This window comes from Podarcis liolepis, assembly GCF_965112155.1.
Source record: "Podarcis liolepis genome assembly, chromosome: 2".
NCBI classification, from domain to species: domain Eukaryota; kingdom Metazoa; phylum Chordata; class Lepidosauria; order Squamata; family Lacertidae; genus Podarcis; species Podarcis liolepis.
Genome location: NC_139555.1, coordinates 104673754 through 104692671, shown reverse-complemented (window position 1 = coordinate 104692671; position 18918 = coordinate 104673754). Strand labels below are relative to the sequence as shown.

The window sequence follows — 18918 nt, the reverse complement described above, 5'->3', positions numbered from 1 at the left end:
GGGTCCTTTGCTGCTGCATCCTCTCCCTCTGGCAGCCTCAGACATTTTAAAAGATCTATAATCCCACCTTTTGATGTAAGGAGCCTCAAAGTGGCTTACAGGAGAATCTAGCACATGCATACTTCAGACCCACCCACCCAAGCGGCCCTTAGGCCCTTGGTTGCTGAACAAGGCCCTATTTCACTTCAGCGCTGTAGTCCCAGGTTGGGGGGGGGAGGGAAGAAGGGATGCATGAATGGCATGCTGGGAAGGAACTAGGCCGGTATGTTTTGGAGCAAGGCTTCTTTCTGCCTCTTGCCACTCACTGCTGCCATTGCCATTCCAGGGACTGGGATGACCCACGACTCTTTACGCTGACAGCTCTGCGGCGCCGGGGCTTCCCGGCAGAGGCAATCAACAACTTCTGCGCCAGGGTAAAGACATGTCCTTTGGGGTTCGGTGCAGCGCGGCCAAGGGGAAAGCGTGGGTCCCAAAATGCCATGGGGTGCTGGGTACAGAGTTCAGGCCCTGTTCCGGGTTTTGCTTGCGCGTCATGGAGCTTACGCGCCACTTTTTCCTTTGGGGCATGGTGTGAGCAGCAGGGCGCACCCCCAGCACCTTTGTTGTGGAGATGCTCCTCAGTTACATGGCTTCAATGTGGACCTGGCTAAGGAAGCTCTTGGATTCCTGCTAAGCAGCCACAGGGTGCCACCTCTGTCTCCATGCCTCCAGAGGCAGCAGGGGAAAGTGCCATCTCCCTGGAGCCATATGGGCATTGGAGAGATTGGGATTGTGGCCCCTGAAAACGGCCTGGGTGTTGGCATAGGAGCCTGCCTTAAACCGAGTCAGGCCATTGGTCCATCTAGCTCAGTATTGTCTGCCCTGATTGGTGGCGTCTCTCCAGGGTTTCCCAGCACTGCCAGGGATTGAAGCTGGGGCCTTCTGAATGCATAGCAGATGCTCTGCCTCTGAGCGACAGGGCAGCTATCTTCCCCTTAGAGCCGGGATGAAGAACCTCTGCTTCATGGGCCTAATCCATCCTGTCAGACTTCTTAATCGAGACTGCCCCGCACCCCCTCCAAGCCGTGCCTCCTTCCCCCTGCCGTTCCTATGCTCAGTGAGCTGATCATTCAAGAAGAGATTTGTTCCCATGTCCTCAGATCCCTTTCTTTCCAGTTTCCTGTCTCTGTGTGGGAGCCGAGCAGAGGAAAGTTTGTGAGCGAATGGGGTGTGCGTCTTCTGGCACCTCCCACTACAAGTGTGTAGCCCCCCCAATTCCCCTGGGGACCACTTTCCCCAAAGGGAGTTCTGCCCTTGGAGCAGCGGTTCTCAACCTGTGGGTCCCCCGATGTTGTTGGACTACAACTCCCATCATCCCTGAGCTCTGGCCTTGCTAGCTAGGGGTGATGGGAGTTGTGGTTCAGCAACATCTGGGGACCCACAGCTTGAGAAAGGCTGCCTTGGAGAAAGAGAGAGAGAGAATATGTCCCCCACCTCTTGCTTGGAGCTGGTAGCTTGGCCTTTCCCTGTTGCTTGGCTCACTCCAACCTCTTCTCAACAGGTGGGCGTGACAGTCGCCCAGTGCACAATGGAGCCTCATATGCTGGAAGCCTGTGTGCGGGAGGTGCTGAACGAACAGGCGCCCCGGGTCATGGCTGTCCTGGAACCACTGTGTGTGACCATCGTCAATTTTCCCGCACCGCACAAAGTAAGCCTGCGGCCTTTGCAGCGTGGAGTCTGGGTGTCTTGCCACCTTGCCCACCTCCCTGTAAAATCTAGACCTCTCTTAGCACCCCCGTCGAGTGTGCATCAATCCTTCCTTTCTTCCTTACAGATCTTAGAAATCGACGTACCCAATTTCCCCGCTGATGAGACCAAAGGTTTCCACAAAGTCCCCTTCCAGCCAACCATCTATATTGAGCAGAGTGACTTCCGGGAGGTGAGCCTGTGGATGGTGGCGGGGGGTGGGGGGAGGGAGAGGCAGTGCATTGAGGAAGAGAAGAAAGCTGGTACTTGTGACGCTGGGGGCACAAAAATTGTGGGCGCCTCAACCGCATGCCAGCTGGGCATACTTCATCCTGCTGTAGGACTCTGGAGCAGATGAGGCATCATCTCTTCCTTGCTAGAAAGCGGGGTTTGTAAAATGTGTCAGCACAAAGGCTCTCTCTTATTTTAAAGGGACTTTGCTGTCTCCACTCATCCCTCCTGTATGGGAGGGTGTTTTAGGTTATGTATCTTCAAGTTGCCCATAGTTCCTGGTGGTCTTGGCAGTCACCATTGTCATTTGTGGTTCCACCTTTATCTTTTTTCCAGCAATTTTGTGTAGCTTTTGCATCCTCTGGACGGCAGCCATGCCTGCACTGCAGATTAATTCACTTCTCTTGGTAGCGCCGGCTCCTCTGACTCGGAGAGTGTATTTTGGATCTGTTATTGGCTGTTTGTATTAGAAGTCCACCTTGTGGACTGGCCTGGACCATCTCTGCACGATCTTCTAAAAATACAGATTTTTAAAATTAGAACATGTCTCGTGGCACCCAAAGGGGCCCTGTTCATATAGGTTGGCTTTCCTGCCAAAACTAGGCCTGGTGGTAGATAAGCTGAACCCCAGATCCATGTCCTTTGCTCTGTGCTTGGACAGATTGGCAGCTTGCAATCGGCACCTGTCTTACTTGGGAAGATGCTCCTTGTCCAATAATACAGTGGTACCTCAGGTTAAGTACTTAATTCTTTCCAGAGGTCCGTACTTAACCTGAAACTGTTCTTAACCTGAAGCACCACTTTAGCTAATGGGGCCTCCTGCTGCTGCTGCGCCGCCCGAGCACGATTTCTGTTCTCTTTTTTTAAAAAAATAAATATTTTATTATGTTTTCACAATAGACAAGCTTACATAGACAAAGAAAATACAAAATCACAAAAAACAATACAATACAAAAATACAAAACATTAAACACATCAAAGAAAAAAGAAGAAAAAAGAAAAAAGATAAAAACACATATAGTAACAAAAAAATTCCCTCTTTCTTAATTTCTCATTTTCAATTAGCTTATTTTCCCGACTTCCTCACGTCTCCCGTTCTTGTATCCCTTTTTAAGAGTTAATTCAGCAAATTCATATCTGTTAATTTATCTGTTGTTAGTCCAATCTTACATTTTACTTTGTTGCTAAAGTCCCTGCGATTCATTTCTGTTCTCATCCTGAAGCAAAGTTCTTAACCCGAGGTACTATTTCTGGAGTCTGTAACCCGAAGCGTATGTAACCCAAGGTACCACTACATGTGACATAAAAAATATAAAAAATTACTGCACTGCCCAATATAAATGTTATACATTTATATGTTCCTGAGTGTTTGTATACACACACGGTTATATTATTAAAAGGTATGTTTTGTCATGCAAACACATTATAATGAGGCTTATTTGCACCCACCCCCCAGTCTTCTAAGGGCACACCTTTCCCTCACCTCTTGTTTTCTGTCTGAGCTTCATTTGATAGTCTCTTAAACTGGAAGCAAATTGTTTGCCTTTTTCATCTGGAATATCCATGCCCACTTCTACTAAGGGCTGTTCTCTGACCGCCCACACCAGGCTACATTCTGCAGGCACATTAACCAGGTCATCATCTTGGCCAGATTTCACCAGGAGCCCTAACTCTGCCCCCTTCCTGTGATTGCTGAATCCTGAGCTATGACAGGGCCTGTTCGTACAGAGCGTTGGAGAGTTCAGGTGCCCAGCTGATTGCTAGCTATGTGGTTCTGGCTGAGGCTGCCATGTCCTGTGGAGAGATGCTTCTGAAGAAGTGTCTCCATCACCATCGTTCAGCCCGGACACTGAGGTCCAGCTCCGAGGACCTTCTGGTGGTTCCCTCCCTGCGAGACGTGCGGTTACAGGGAACCAGACAGACGGCCTTCTCAGTAGTGGCGCCCGCCCTGGGGAACGCCCTCCCGTCAGATGTCAAGGAAATAAACAATTATCTGGCTTTTAGAAGGCATCTGAAGGCAGCCCTCTTTAGGGCAGTTTTTAATGTTTGATGTTCTATCGTGTTTTTAATATTCTTTCCGCAGGGCCTGTAAGACAGAGTTGTTCCGCCTGGCCTTTGGCTTGGAATCAGCCTGATGCCCTCCCCCTCTTTCCTTTTCCTTCTGTGATGGAACTCCTATTTGGGGACTTCCCTGGCTTTTTTTCTGGCCCATGTGGGACCAGTCTGGATAGTTGGCCTTGGTGAAGATTTGACGTTTTCATCCCCAAAAAGTTTTTGAGTTTCTACTGAAATGAGGCTGCATTTTAATGTTGAATTTTAATCCTGTTTTTAACTTGTATTTTAATCAATTGTTTTTATACCTGGTGTTAGCTGCCCTGAGCCTAGGGAAGGCGGGATGATTATTATTATTATTATTATTATTATTATTATTATTATTATTATTCTGTTGGGAGCTGCCCAGAGTGTCTGGGGAAACCCAGCCAGATGGGCGGGGTATAAATAATAAATTATTATTATTGTTATTATTATTATGGGGATCTCTGAGAATAACTACGGGGAGCTACGTTGCAGATCCCTGCTGTGAGGGAGGTGCCTGGCCCCATAAGAACTGGCAATTTAGTACAGAACGTTTTTACATCCATGTGCCAGCGGATTGAAGTGATTTGATTCCCCTTGTTTGGTCTCCACTGACGTTAGCATCTCTTCCCTGGCAGGTGCCAGAGAAAGGTTACAAGCGCCTGGCGCCCGGCCAGCCAGTGGGTTTGAGGCACACGGGCTACGTCATTGCTGTCCAGAGCATAATTAAGGTGAGTCTGCCGTGGCATCTCCTTACAGCCCTCTTACTGCAGCTCTGCAGCTATCCCTGTAGATCAGGGCCTAAGAGCTTCCCATAAAAGAAAACATCAGCTGTGGCACTCGGATTAGATCAGCCTCATGGACCATTCCAGCAGCTATGCTTACAGCTCTGTAAGACTCCTTGAGCCAGCTGTGGCTCTGCTAGGTCTTTCTCCCAATTCGCTACCTGCTTAGTGGTTTTCGTCTGTCTGCACAAGCAAGCGGTGAAATCTAGTTCTTTTTTAAAAAACAACAACATAGATCTCACACCTGCCTTTTGATCAAATAAGCCTTGAGGTTGCTTGCAGTAGTAGAAAATGAAATCACACACACACACACACACACACACACACACACACACACACCCCAGTTCCTTGGCTCTCCTCCAGTGATTTCTGAAGCTTAAGTTGTATCTCTCTCGCTAAGGCTAGAACTACCCAAAGTTGCTGCAGGCACCGTGTGATTAAGCCCATCTGGCCCAACATCCTGTTCCTACGTTACATTCTCCAGTTGAATATTTCGTCCCCGAGATTGGAGTGAAAGAGGAGGAAATCCATTTTGCTGCTGCCTATGCAGTTGCATAAACCGGTACTGTTACTATGAGGAGTTATCTGCAAGAGCACAGCAGGGCCTTTTCTGTGGTGACCCTATAAATTTTTGTAAATGAAATTCTGATGAGCCCATGTCTGTTTATTGGCGTTTCCCGCCCCCTGCCCCCACCCCATGCTTTTAAAAGAAAGTGTTGTATGTCCAAACATTTTCTGGCATTTGATATATTTGTGGCCTGATAATTTTGCTTTTGGTTCCTGTTGGGATTGTGATTTTGATGAATAGTGTCTTGAAGCATTTCATATTTGTAAGTTCCTAGTTTCTTCTGTGTCCTGTTGAAATAGCTTATATGTGTGGCACATCAGCTCTGAATCAACTTTTTTTTGGGTGGGGGGGGTCATCCTGCAGTTGTTGAACAGCAATAGAATCCTTTTTCTTTCTCCCTGATATGAAGAAACAACCAAAATGTCTCTTGATTATGAGGCAGAGTGTGGAAAATAATTTCTTGACTTCTCTGCAACTGGCCAGATAAGCTAGCACCTGTCAGTTAAATAGAATTGCAATGAACTTTTAGGGAGATACAGACATGGATTTGAGGTCTGCAATGTTAAATGGAACTGCAATGAACTTTTAGGGAGATACAGACATGGATTTGAGGTCTGGGTTCATGCAAGAGCAAGTGAGCTGGTCGTCGCAAATTCATTCCCCTTCTCTGCACTGAGCAGAAGAGACGAGGAAGGCAATCTGCTCCACATTGCAAGGGAGTGTTTTTTGAGAGGAGCTAGATACCTGAAGCATGATGGCAAAGTGGCTGGGTGGCCACATGGAACTGACCTTCATCTCCTTGCCTAGGACACCAATGGACGTGTGAAAGAGCTAGAGGTGACCTGTACAAAGTCGGAGGCAGCAGAGAAACCCAAAGCCTTTATCCACTGGGTGTCAAATCCTCTCGTGTGTGAGGTTCGACAGTATGAGCGACTGTGAGTATTAGGATCGCTCCCTCTTTGCAAATCTGTTGTTTGAGAAGGCTCCCCATGTACCTCTTGACCTTGGATATTATTATTCCTGGGAAGTAGAATAGGTAACAGGGGTCAAAACCACTTCCTTGTCTCTCTCCTCCCCTGGGTTTAGCTCACAGATGCTATATATTCAAGCATTGCATAGTGGTGTTATGTATTCAAAGGTGGGTTGACAGAACTAGGTACCAACACTTTTTGAGTTTATCTTGAAACACCGTTTGTTTTAATCAAACTTATAACTATATCCGGAAGGGGGGGTGGTTCTGGGGAAATTGATTATACCGTTCCAATTTATTTACTTGTTTCCTTAGGGAATTTGTACGCTGCTCTTAGGACTATTCTTTCGAAGCAGCTCAAGTAACTAAAATAGTTCTGAAACTCATCAAAACAGAGACAGCAGAGCGATGAAGACTTTAGCTAACATTTCCCAGTTCTGACTACAGTTAACTATGGATTCCTGGTTGTTTGCTCAGTTGCATGAAGGGAGCAGCGAAGCAACTATGCATAGACGTAGCCTTATTAAACCAAGATTCACTAATCTGTACTCAGCCATAGTAAAAGTCAGGTTTAAACCTGTGGAATTCTGGGTAGTCTGGGCAAAAAGAAAGCCATCTGGCACCAGAAAGACTTCAGCTCAGTGCCTCAGAAGTCTCCAGGTGAAGGAGGGGGGAGGTGTTCCAGATGCTACAGCTGAAAGAAGCCTAATACTGGAAAACACACACACCATGTAGGGCCTCTGAAGATGATCGTCATGTTTCATCCTTGATATTCAGACAGATTCATAGGCAAGTAGGGCAGTCTTGGAGGCCGCTGGGCCCAAAGATATATAGCACCTGGAAATGAACTGGAAACCAGTGCAGATCTTCATAGATTGGCAAAAGAAGACTTCCGGCACTAATCTTGGCAGAGAAAACCCAAACAGGCAAGGCTAATTGCCTCCCGACCTAAAGCAAAGTGTCTCCACTCCATCGGCTTAGTAGCTAATGGGGGAGTTTACATCAAGTTTGTCAGCTGCCCCATTACAAAAAGAGGAGTTTCTCCCTGAGATAAGGGTTTTGCTGTTGCTTCCTGCCAAGTCAGGGTTGAGATGAGCTCATTGAACATGGGCTGGACCTTCTGTGAGGCTGGCCCTGGCCGTCTGCATTGCCCAGCTTTCTCCATTCAGTGAGTAGACTTGACACCATAGGTAGAAGTAACATCGAGCCCAAGAAGGACTTGGCTCATTCCCCAGGGCCTACAGAGAGCATCTGGAAGAGCCATGCTTGGGATACGAGAGTGCCATTGGCCGGCCTGTGCAGCAGAAGCCTCTTGTCTTCTGTTCCGGCAGCCGAACCTCATCCTCAATGTGACTGTAAACCCTTTTGTTGGCTTGCAGGTTCCTGCACAAGAACCCCGAAGACCCCGCAGAGGTGCCACAGGGTTTCCTGAGTGACGTCAATCCTGTGAGTGCTGAGCCCAGAAGAGTGTTTTATTATTATTAATGCCTTGGACTAGGGAAGACAGAATCAGGGAGAAGAAAGAGGTGGAGCAATGTTGGGAGAAAGAAATGGTGTGGCTTGAGAAGCAGGGGGTACTCAGTTGTTATTTTTTTTAATGGAAAAGTAGAAAACTGCAAGAACAAGAAGGCATCACATTCCATTATATAATATGACAAGATTAAAGGAGAGGAACGAGAGGGAATAAAATATTAGAAATTGACGTTTTTATTATTAAAAGGTGAGGTTAACAATGCACAAAGAAACTGCCAGGGAAGCATCTCATTGTACTAACCCTGTACACCTTGCTAAGGAGTTTTGTAAGGTGGTTCCTGCTAGGCCAACACCTTCTGTGTGTGCAGTTTGGTAGGAGGTATAAGTGAATTAAGGGACGCGGGTGGCGCTGTGGGTTAAACCACAGAGCCTAGGACTTGCCAATCGGAAGGTCGGTGGTTCGAATCCCCGCGACGGAGTGAGCTCCTGTTGCTCGGTCCCTGCTCCTGCCAACCTAGCAGTTCGAAAGCACGTCAAAGTGCAAGTAGATAAATAGGTACCACTCCAGCGGGAAGGTAAACGGTGTTTCCGTGTGCTGCTCTGGTTTGCTAGAAGCGGCTTAGTCATGTTGGCCACATGACCTGGAAGCTATATGCCGGCTCCCTCAGCCAATAAAGCGAGATGAGCGCCCAGAGTCGTCACGACTGGACCTAATGGTCAGGGGTCCCTTTACCTTTACCTATATAAGTAAATTGGAGCGTGTGGATCAGTGTGCGCCTGCCAACCTGGGCATCTCCTCCCAAGCAAGCCATGTAAAAAATGGTGAAGGCAGGTAACCACAAGAGCTCATGCGCTGCACCCGTGAGTAGCAGGGCCGGCCCAATTCCGGGCCAGGAAAGAAGGGATGAGTGAAGATCTACAGCAGGAACAAGGGCAGGAGAAAGAGACTGCTGTAGAGGCAGCGTGGTGGGGGCTTCCAAGGTGGCGGCAGATAGGGTCTCAAAGGAGCACGCCACACCCGTCCCTGCCACCATGGCGGCAGCAGGTAGCGCATTCCTTGGAGGCCGGATCCGCTGTCTCTGTGGATCCCGTTTCCTGAGGTGATCACCTCACTTTGCCTTCTGGGTGGGGCATCCCTGGTGAGTAGAGAAAAGTTGCATATTTTAATCAGCAGGGCTAAAGACTCTTTGGCCTGCCCATCTGAGAGAAGTTCTGTTGCCTTGTTTTAGTCTTTCCTGCCCGCTCCTTCCTATCTTTCTCTCTCTGTTCTCTCTCCCATTCCAGAACTCACTCTCCGTGATTGAGGAGGCTCTGGTGGACAGGTCTGTGTGTGGGGCCAAGCCTTTTACCAAATTCCAGTTTGAACGGCTTGGCTATTTCTCAGTCGATCCTGACAGCACGGGTGCAAAGGTCAGTTCCCAAAGGGGCAAAAACCTGGAAGGGTCCCCCCCCCCTGTTCAAATGGCAAGGAAAGGAAAATTCACTTGCACATGAGGGATAACTTCTTGACAGGACGAGCGGTTGGACGGTGAAACAAACAGACTGCTTTGGAAGGTGTCAGACTCTCTCCTTTGATAGAGGTTTTCAGCCAGAGGCCGGATGGGGTCTCCTGCCAGGGATGATATACCAGTAGAGACCCTGTGTTGACAGGGAACCTTTGACTTTCCAGGTGTTGCTGAACTACAACTGCCATTGCTGCTGGCTGTGTGGCCACTCTTGCTGCAGCTGATGGGAGTCGTTCAGCAATGTCCGGAGGGCCAAATGTTCCCCGGAACCTGCCTTTGAGCTTCCTTTTATCTTTTAACGGTTCCGGTAAAGGCCTCAAGGTCAGATTAATAATAATAATTATTATAATAAAATTTTATTTACGGTATATCAGGCCCTCCCCAGCCGAAGCCGGGCTCAGAGCGGCTAACAACAATAAAATGATACACATTCTAAAATCATTTCATTATAAAATTAATTCAAATCAGATTAATGCCAACCAACTGGGCTAGAGTTCTGTGAAGATTGCCAAAGAAGGGAGTCAGGCTGTGCCCTGGCCAAAGGCCTGGTGGAACAGCTCTGTCTTGCAGGCCCTGCGGAAAGATGTCAAGTCCTGCAGGGCCCTAGTCTCTTGTGGCAGAGCGTTCCACCAGATTGGAGCCACAGCCGAAAAAGCCCTGGCTATGGGTGAGGCCAGCCTAACCTCCCTGTGGCCTGGGACCTCCAAGATGTTTTTGTTTGAAGACCGTAAGTTCCTCTATGGGACATACCAGGAGAGGTGGTCCCGTAGGTACGAGGGTCCTAGAGAGAAAAGCTGCTCTCTAAAATGGGAGGTGATGGGGAGGAAGAACTTGGCTGGCAAAGGACTCTTGCTAATGTCGCTTGCTTTCCCCCTGCAGCTTGTGTTCAACCGGACGGTGACTCTGAAGGAGGATCCTGGGAAAGTGTGATGATGCTTCTGCAGGCGGTTTCTCACCTTGCCCCAAGTTGCTCAGGAGTCACGTTCTTCCCCTGCATGGCAGGGAGTGATGCTCGCATGCAGCACCAGCACAGTTGCCTTAACATGCATCCTGGTTTCAGATCCATCACATCAATAAAAGGGAGCCTCTTTATGTTTTCCTGTGTTATTGGCTATTGCATGCAAGGGTGTGTGTGTGTGTGTGTGTGTGTGTGTGTGTGTATGGGTGTGTGTACACTGATTTGAATCTGCAGGTTCAAAGAATATTTATTGCCTTTCTGAAGTGGGGCTGCAAACTAGAATTATGATTCCTCCCCTTCAATTTCTTGGTGCTTGCCCCGCACCTGACGGGTGTGTTTGGAGAGGGGGGCATGTCGTGGAGAGAGTCCCGATGGGCAGATAAGCCGCATCCGATTCTGAGCCTCTCCACACCTCCTCAAGCCACAGTTTCCCACAGAAGTAAGATTCTAGGTGGGTTGTATGTCTAGGACTAAGGATGAGGCTACCACCTGCACTTAGATGGGGCTAAAGGTATGAATGGTTTTTTAAGAGTTGTCCTCATCTCCTTCAGAGAGTATTTCCAGCTCTCATTCCTCCTTGCAGTCTTTCCTTCTGGCGGTTCCCTCACTACGAGAAGCCAAGTTACAGGGAACCAGGCAGAGGGCCGCCTTGGTAGTGGTGCCTGCCCTGTGGAACGCCCTCCCACCAGATGTCAAAGAGAACAACAACTACCAGACTTTTAGAAGACCTCTGAAGGCAGCCCTGTTTAGGGAAGCTTTTAATGTTTGATGCATTGCTGTATTTTAATGGGCCTCGGCCCAGTATACCCGAAGGAGCGTCTCCACCCCCATCGTTCTGCCCGGACCCTGAGGTCCAGTGCCGAGGGCCTTCTGGCGGTTCCCTCATTGCAAGAAGCAAAGCTACAGGGAACCAGGCAGAGGGCCTTTTCGGTAGTGGCGCCCGCCCTGTGGAACGCCCTCCCATCAGATGTCAAAACGATAAACAACTACCTGACATTCAGAAGACATCTTAAGGCAGCCCTGTTCAGGGAAGTTTTTAATGTATGATATTTTAGTGTTTTTTTGGTTTCTATGGAAGCTGCCCAGAGTGGCTGGGGAAACCCAGCCAGATGGGCGGGGTACAAATAAATTATTTATTATTATTATTATTATTATTATTATTATTATTATTATTATTATTATTTTGTTGGAAGCCGCCCAGAGTGGCTGGGGAAGCCCAGCCAGATGGGCGGGGTATAAATAATAAATTATTATTATTATTTCCGCATTTCATCTCCATCTGAGAGTTGCCTTGCACTTCAATAACAATGGATCAGAAATGGGCAATGGGGAAGAGAGCCTTTCTCATCGGTATTTTAAATCAGACCGCTCTTTCAACCAGTGTTGTTTTCAATGGTATTTGTAAAAGAAGGCAGCCAAGGTCTAACCTCGTAGCTCTACTTTTACAAGGGAGGACATTTGTTGGCCATATGTCGTCCTTTTCCAGGACACATCCTCTTTTTTCATGGATATGTAAAATGAGAGTTGTGTCGCAGCAATCCATAATTAAAAGCAGAAGTCGGCAAACGTGTCCTCTTTTTTGCTCTTCAAAATATAGCAACCCTATAAGGAGTGCCAGGTGGCACAAATGGTTCCCCTTGCAACTCCCTATTTTATCTTTAGAACCTTGAGTTTTGGCCCAGTGTTGATTTTGTTAAATTAAACAAAATCAACACTGAGGACGTAAGACAAGCCTGCTCCATCCATCCATCCAGGGTCCCACCTCGTCACCATCCTGTTCTCAGTGGCCAACCAGAGGCCTTTGAGCAGCTTGAAAGCAGGACCTGAACACAACAGAATTCGACCCACTTATGATTCACAGCATCTGGCATTCAGGGGCATACTGCCCCCAGTTGTGGAGGTACAGCCTTGTCCTCCATGATTTAGATCTAGATACCCGAAATTCTTCGTAAAAATTATGTGGGCTCGAAAACGGAAATGTCAACAAATCCCCACGGACTGAGAGCAGCTATTAAAATATTCAGAATGGGCAGAAATAGATAAATTAACTGAACTGGTAGAAGAGAAGGAAGATGGCAGAATACCAACTTTGCTGGGAGGTGGACTTGATTTGCCAGTTACTGGAATTTACGACCGATGGCAACAAAAGTAAACCATAGCAATAAGCAGCTGAACAGAAATTTCAGCAACCTAGAGTATTTGGGGGGGTAGCAGAAGCAATCTTGGGGGCAGAGGGGAGGAAGTGGGTCCCTACCCTGCACTCAGCTCTCACCTGTGGCTCCTAAAAGCTGTCAGCATGTGACACAACCAGCAAACAGCTTTGCTGGCTAAACCAGGTGGGAAGTGAGGGGCAGATGCGGCCTGTCAACCTGGGAAGATAGCCCATCTAGGAGAAGGCAGACTCTGATCCTAACCTCCTCTGCCTTGCCGGTCATCTTCTGGAGGGGGGGGGGACCCTATAGAATAAACCCTACACAAATCCCTAAGGGGTTGGTAATTCCTGCAGCCAAGCTGGTGCATTTAGACCGCATCAGCGGGTCTTGTCGCCTGGGCAGCCCAGGCCCTCCCTACACACTGCCCACCCAGACTTGCACCCTGCAGAGGTCACTTTGGTGCTGCTAACGCAGCGCTTTGGCTTCAGCCCCGGAGCTGCAAGCCATTGTCTCTTTAGATCAACGGATGCCAGCAATTCCTGGTGTCCGTAAGGGGCACCCCCCCTCTTCCCCCGCAAGCCCTTTTATCAATGACAAAGGCAGGAACGCTCCTTCCACACCTGTCCGGCTCTGCAAAAGGCAACCCTTTCAAGCGCTTGATTTGCAACCGCCCAGCCGCGCGGTGCCCTTTCGGGTTTCTCCCTCTCCTCCTCGCCAAGCCCCGAAGCAAGCCCGCCCTCCACTGTCAAGGCCTGTCTGGCTCGCAGTACCCATTGCGGCGCTTGCTTCTGGGAAATGCGGACTGCTTCCCGGCTCTCCGCCCTCGCCTTGCCCGCTTGGACGGAGCAAAGCACACGACACCGGCTGCGCCATCGCAGGGTCCGCGCGCGTAAGAGCCGCCGCTGCGCACGAGGCTAGGGATCCTTCTCTCCCTCCCTCCCTCGGTTCACCTTTGGCCCTGATCGGAGAGGCCTGATCCCGGGCCATCGCTCGCTCCCTCTTGCACGGGTGACTCGCCCGCCGCCTCCTCCTCTCCTCCCAGAAAGAAAGGCTGGATGCGGGAGGGTCGCTGCACCTTTAAAGTCCTGCACATTTTCTGCAGTGTGTACAAACACCGAGGTCTAGCTGCAAAGTTAGCAAGCCTAGGCCCTTGTTAAGGTGGGCTGGAGGAGGGTTGGCTCGGAAAGCCGCGCGGGTCGCTCTGTGCGCGCCCCGCCCCCAGCAATCCACGCGCGACGAGTGCTGGCTGAGCAAGGTCGCTGCTGCAAAAGAATAAATAGAGAGAGTACGAAATGCAAAACCCGCGCGCCAGGGGAAGCTTGGCCGGAGGAAGCCGAGCAGCGGCGGCGTCTCGCTCTGCTGGAGTGATGGCAGCCGAAGTTGTGTCACCTGCTGCTGCTGCTGCTGCTGCTACTGCTGGCCCGTGCCACCTTAAGGGCCGGTTGTTGGTGCTGTGGAGTGGGAGGTTGTCAGCAAGCACATGGGGATATTAAAGCAGCCTGTGCTTTTCCTTTGCAGGCTTGGCACAGCCCGGCCTGGTCTCTGGGGTGCGGGTCGTAAGAGATGGAGGCAGGCTGGGCCCTCTCCCTCCTGGGTGAAGCACCTGCCGGAAGCCTCGTGGCAATCGTCCCCCCGGGCCCACGCGACAGACACCGGGGCCAACGTAGCGTGGTGGGTTAGGATGGCAAAAGCCTCTCTGAGCTCCGCAGGAAAGCTGAACTTGCACCAGAAGTGCACCAGAATAGCCCACATAATGGGCTATTGCAAGCTTGTATTTTAGGGAGCTGGTTTCTTGTTTTCAGCCTTGCAGCAGCAGTACCCAGCTGCACACACTTAATGTGATCTCACAACAATCCTATGAGGTAGGCCATGGTTATTCCCATTGTAGAAGAGAGGAGAAACGGAGTGATATAATGCCAGTAGTAGTAGGAATATGTCCCCAGACATGGACCAGACCACCATACAGGTTTTCCTACATACTGGAGAGAAGGTATATTTGATACTTTTCTAGCAAACCATGCACATACCTTACATTTAAAGCACATCAACTCCCCCAAAGGATCCTGGGAATGGTAGTTTTTATAAGAGTGCTGAGAATTGTACCTTCATGAGGGGTAAACTACACTTCCCAGCATTCACTGGGGGACACCATGTGCTTCAGATGTATGGTGTGTATGCCGCCTGTGACAAAGGGGAGGAAGCTAACCTTCATGTAGTTTTTTTAAAAGTACCAACTAGTACCACAAATATGGTTTAGATGCCTTGAATGCTCTGCTGCAGCAAGCTGGAAAGAAGTAGTTAATAGTGCCAGCCAAGCGGTGTAGAGTTATTTCATCCAGATGCTAAATCATTTCCCATTTTAAGCAAAAAAACCAAACTTGGACATGTTTATTAATTTTTCTGTACTAGTCTCTGTGTGGCATGTGAGCTGGCTAGGTTTGGTTTGTCAATAATGTGATACTCTTCAAGAGAGAATAGCTTTACTGTAGGTTTGGGAGAGAATGGTTGCTTTCATGTGATTGACTGTCCTCTCTCCAGCCATAACTGGTGTGATGCATAGTATCAGTGAAACTAAAATATTCAGCCTTTGGTTCAACTGGCTTCAAGTTCAGGTGGACTCAGATTGGTCTGCTGAGCCCACAGCTGCTTCTGTTGTCATTTCAGATAATAGAGACAGTTTTAGTAGCCGTTGGCAGCAAAGAGCAGCATAATTTAACAGCAGGAACTGCTTAAACAGTCAATTAGCCCATCTGAGTGATATTGCTAGGTTAGTTACCTTTGTTTTCTAGGAGAACTACTCTGCAAGAAAGGAGAGGAAATGTGCTTGTGATAAAATAATGTGCTTTCTAATTTCCGTTTTGTGCTGTGGGATTTTGTTGGAGATCAATTCTTATTTATTAGCTTGCCGGCCTCCCCACTGCTGAATCCCTTTTCACTTGAATAAGGCTATTGGGAACAAATGGAAATCAAATTAATGTTGCAGACCTGTATCCACTTACCTGTCCCACTGAATTCAATGAGAATTCGGAGCAGATTTTACATTATTACATACAAATGTTGTTTTTGCATCTGAATATCACATATTTGCATAAATCTCAAATGAGCAAGCTGCATTACTGCTATTAAGATTCCTTGTAAACTATTTCTATTGCTAACATGCATGGGGAAGGGCGGAGTTCTGTGTGAACCAAGCTGGGGCTATTTCTCTGAATTTCTTAAGAGGAACTTTGCTGAAGCCTAGGGAAAGGTTTTGGATGGTGAGGATTGCTTGAGATGCAGCTCCATGTTTCATAACTGTGGACTTGCTGGGGAGATGCGGAACACTGTGTTGATCATTCTCTGAATTCTTTATTCCTGGAACAGACTCTGTGTCTGCAAAAGTGTTTCCTTTGTTCAGTACTGCTGCACAGAGCAGGTGTTAACCTCCTTTATTATATGATCTGATCTCTCAATAGCTGTAAAAGATTTGTGCCATTCTGAAAGCTCTTCCACTGAATCGTGCCCTAGAGAGCTCTACAGCTGCTCCATCATGAGAACTCTTCTAAGATTTATCTATTACTTTGTATTAGCTAAAAATTAGGAATTTTTTTCTTCCTTAAAGGCGTGTTTCTGTAGATTCAAACTGTGAGTTTTCAAACTGTGGCTATGAAGCTTTAAATTTGTGATAGCAGGATTTTCCCTCTTTGAACTGAACTCCTGTGGGTAAAAAAAAATCTTTTCATTGCTGCCACAAGCCTTTACCAGTAGCTATAAAGTTTCAAAAGGGGTGCAACTCTATGCAAGCTGCTGATTAGATATTACAGCATTTTACCTAAGCTGCAGACAGAGGCCTATAGCTGCTTGGCTTTTCCTTCACTCCAAACTAGAGTTCATTTTAACTGAAAAAGAATACCAATCTGCTCTGCAGAACGGCATTTCAAATCTCAATGTGCCTATTGCCTGCTACTCATGAAAACAGTGTGCGGCAGTTTGGGATTTTCTCTGAACCAGCATGTTATGGAAATCTAGGTCTTTTATATAAGGTTATTTTATAATACAAAACATAAAGATGAGCGATTAATTGAGATTGGGAATTTCCCACAAGGTTTGTTTGCTCCTTTCTTCTCGAATAAAAACATTGTATATTTTATGAAACTACTCTTCCTGGCCTAGGTAGTGTTTCTTTCTTTTAGGAATAATTCCTGTAATACTTTCACAGCTTCCTAGACTCTCTGTCAGGCTTGCCCAGAAGCAAGGGACTTGCACTGGAAACTATGGCCTGCTTACAAAAATATACTGCGGAAATATGTCAGGTTACAACGGAGGGGTGTGCAGGGGGAATGCTGTCTAACAAAAAAGGTGATTTCATAGTTCTGTAATGGCTTATACAGTTGTAGAAGGGACTGCTTATTCTTGCTAGAATATCTACTAGAGGAAAATCTTATTAATCTGTAAGGTTGTGCATGATTCCTCATTCGTTGTGGGATACCAACTCTCATTAATCTGTGACTATTAGCCATATGTCTGGCTGTTGGGAGGTTGACCCAGCCACATCTGCCCTAGGAGTAAGTGTCCAGATTAACACGGGGGGGGGGGTGTCCTTAAATTCCTTGGTGCCGCAAGCTTTTCTGAGCCGGCACAAAGGAGCAGAAAGGGATGCCCTTTATAGGGGTGAAGCAGAATTTAACCTTTTGGGGGAGGGGGCACAGTATGCCAGGGAAGGGGAACCTGTGGCTCCCCAAATGATGCTGGACTGCAAGACCTATCCCTAACCACTAGCTCTGCTGGCTGCAGCTGATGGGAACTGGCATCTAACAACCTCTGGAGGGTCCCAGGTTGGGGGGGGGGGGGAGAGCTGTAGGATTGGAGTGGGGCCTTGAATTATAGATGGGCAAGAGCAGGCGAGCCGGGCAACCTGCACCTCAGCCCTAAGCTACTGATGGTAATGGGGCCCTTTCTATGTCCAGCTGTCCTTTGTCAACAACAAATTGTCATTGTTTTTAGTGTTGAATATATGCTATATGGCAATTTATGGACCTAATAGGTATCTAAAGCCATTTGCACATAACAAAATATGTGTTTTATCAAAGTAACTGTTGAACTGAATTACAATGAAGAAGTATATTAATAGTGAAATACAATTAAGAAGTAGTATATTTTGGGGGGCTTCCAAGAGAGTGGGGCCCTAAGCTATAGCTGGTTTATCTTATGCTTAAATCCGGCACTGGGGCCCCTGGCACCCTCATCCCTCATTCCCCCTTTCTGGTCCCTCCCCCGCCTCCTACCCCTCCCGTCCCCTCCGTCGTCCGCTTTAAGGCGAGGGGCGTCTACTCGGCGCGCAGCTCTCGCGCGGCTTGGAGGCGGAGCTGTCGCGAGCTCGAGCCCGGGCGCCGATTGGTTGCGGCGGGTTGAATGTAAGATGGCGCCCAGGGACCTGTGAGGGGAAAAAAGACGCGGGGCCTGAGGTGGCGACGGCGCGAGGCGGCAGAGGGGCCGGGGTGAGGCGGCGCTGGGCGGGGACGTTGACAGCCGAGCGGCGGACCGGAGGGCTGGAGTGGGGGCGGGGGCTGGTGAAGAAGAAGAGGAGCTGCCTCAGACCGGGCGGGGTGGAGGAGGAGGAGGAGAAGAAAAAGAATAGCGGCGGCGAGGGGGAGGGGTAGCGGGGCCGAAGCGCGCTCCCGCGAGCCCGGCTGTTGTGTGTGTGGCGCTGGGGAGCGCGTGCGCGCGCGTTCCGCGGTGGGGGGGAGGGCGGTTGGGGGGGCAAAGAGAGAGGACCTCTTTGCGTGCGTGTTGGAATTGGAGACTCGTAGGGCGGGATCGGGCCGCGGCGCGCAGACTTCGAGGCCTTGCGTCGTTCGTTCCACGGTGCCCGCGGCCCCGCCTTGCGCTCCCGACTCTTCCCTTCACCAGCTCCCCCTCCCCGGTTCCAGAGGCGGCAGTAGGCGCGCGCGTTCCCGGCGTTTCGCGCGCTGGGAAGTCCACCACCAGGGCCCTGTGGGGCCGGGCGCGCGCCTTGGGTTTGCTGCTGCGGGCGCGCTCGCGCCGCTTCTCCTTCAAAGGCGCCGACTCGGGTGCAGCAGCAGTCGCAGGCGAAGTTCCAGGATGAGGCCGGCGGGCCCTAGTGCTGCAGAGACCCTGGGGAGGCGGGGTGAGCTGCCACGGCTGTGGCCAATTTTCCTCACTCTTCCCAAACCCTTTCGGCCGCCGCCGTTGCTTCTCCTCCTCCTCCTCCTTTTCACCTAGCCATTCGCGCGCCAGTTTCTTTCGACCAAGGATGCTCATCCCCACCCTTGGCCAGAAGGCTAGAATAAATGGAGGCGAGGCGGATCAAGGCGGGGCCTTTTCGGTGTGCTGGCCTTGTCTAGGAGCCTGCAATATTTGCAAATACTGTACCTAAAAGCGCTTCGTGCTGTGCATTACAGTGGACCGTTGAGTGTAGCCTTGTACAATACCTCTGACAGGACAGTTAGGCTTACTTGAGTGATTCTCTCTCCC

At 49.2% G+C, this 18918-nt stretch overlaps 2 protein-coding genes across 8 annotated transcripts in view; both read left to right on the top strand.

Annotated features, from left to right (window-relative positions):
• QARS1 (glutaminyl-tRNA synthetase 1) overlaps positions 1-10425 on the top strand; it is a 30617-nt gene extending 20192 nt beyond the window's left edge. For both annotated transcript variants that reach the window (XM_083491691.1, XM_083491692.1), the window contains exons 17-24: positions 326-413; positions 1541-1687; positions 1814-1918; positions 4671-4763; positions 6193-6320; positions 7735-7801; positions 9113-9238; positions 10213-10425. In XM_083491691.1, coding sequence (XP_083347817.1) covers positions 326-413; positions 1541-1687; positions 1814-1918; positions 4671-4763; positions 6193-6320; positions 7735-7801; positions 9113-9238; positions 10213-10263 — 805 coding nt within the window. In that variant the 3' untranslated portion in view covers positions 10264-10425. The remainder of the gene's footprint in view (positions 1-325; positions 414-1540; positions 1688-1813; positions 1919-4670; positions 4764-6192; positions 6321-7734; positions 7802-9112; positions 9239-10212) is intronic.
• A 7343-nt stretch (positions 10426-17768) lies between these two features.
• QRICH1 (glutamine rich 1) overlaps positions 17769-18918 on the top strand; it is a 29585-nt gene continuing 28435 nt past the window's right edge. For 2 of the 6 annotated variants that reach the window (XM_083491698.1, XM_083491695.1), the window contains exon 1: positions 18195-18571. The gene's annotated coding sequence lies outside the window, so the exon portion shown is untranslated. Of the gene's footprint in view, positions 17922-18194; positions 18572-18918 lie in introns of those variants that run through there. The other 4 variants (XM_083491693.1, XM_083491697.1, XM_083491694.1 and 1 more) reach the window with 4 other exon arrangements.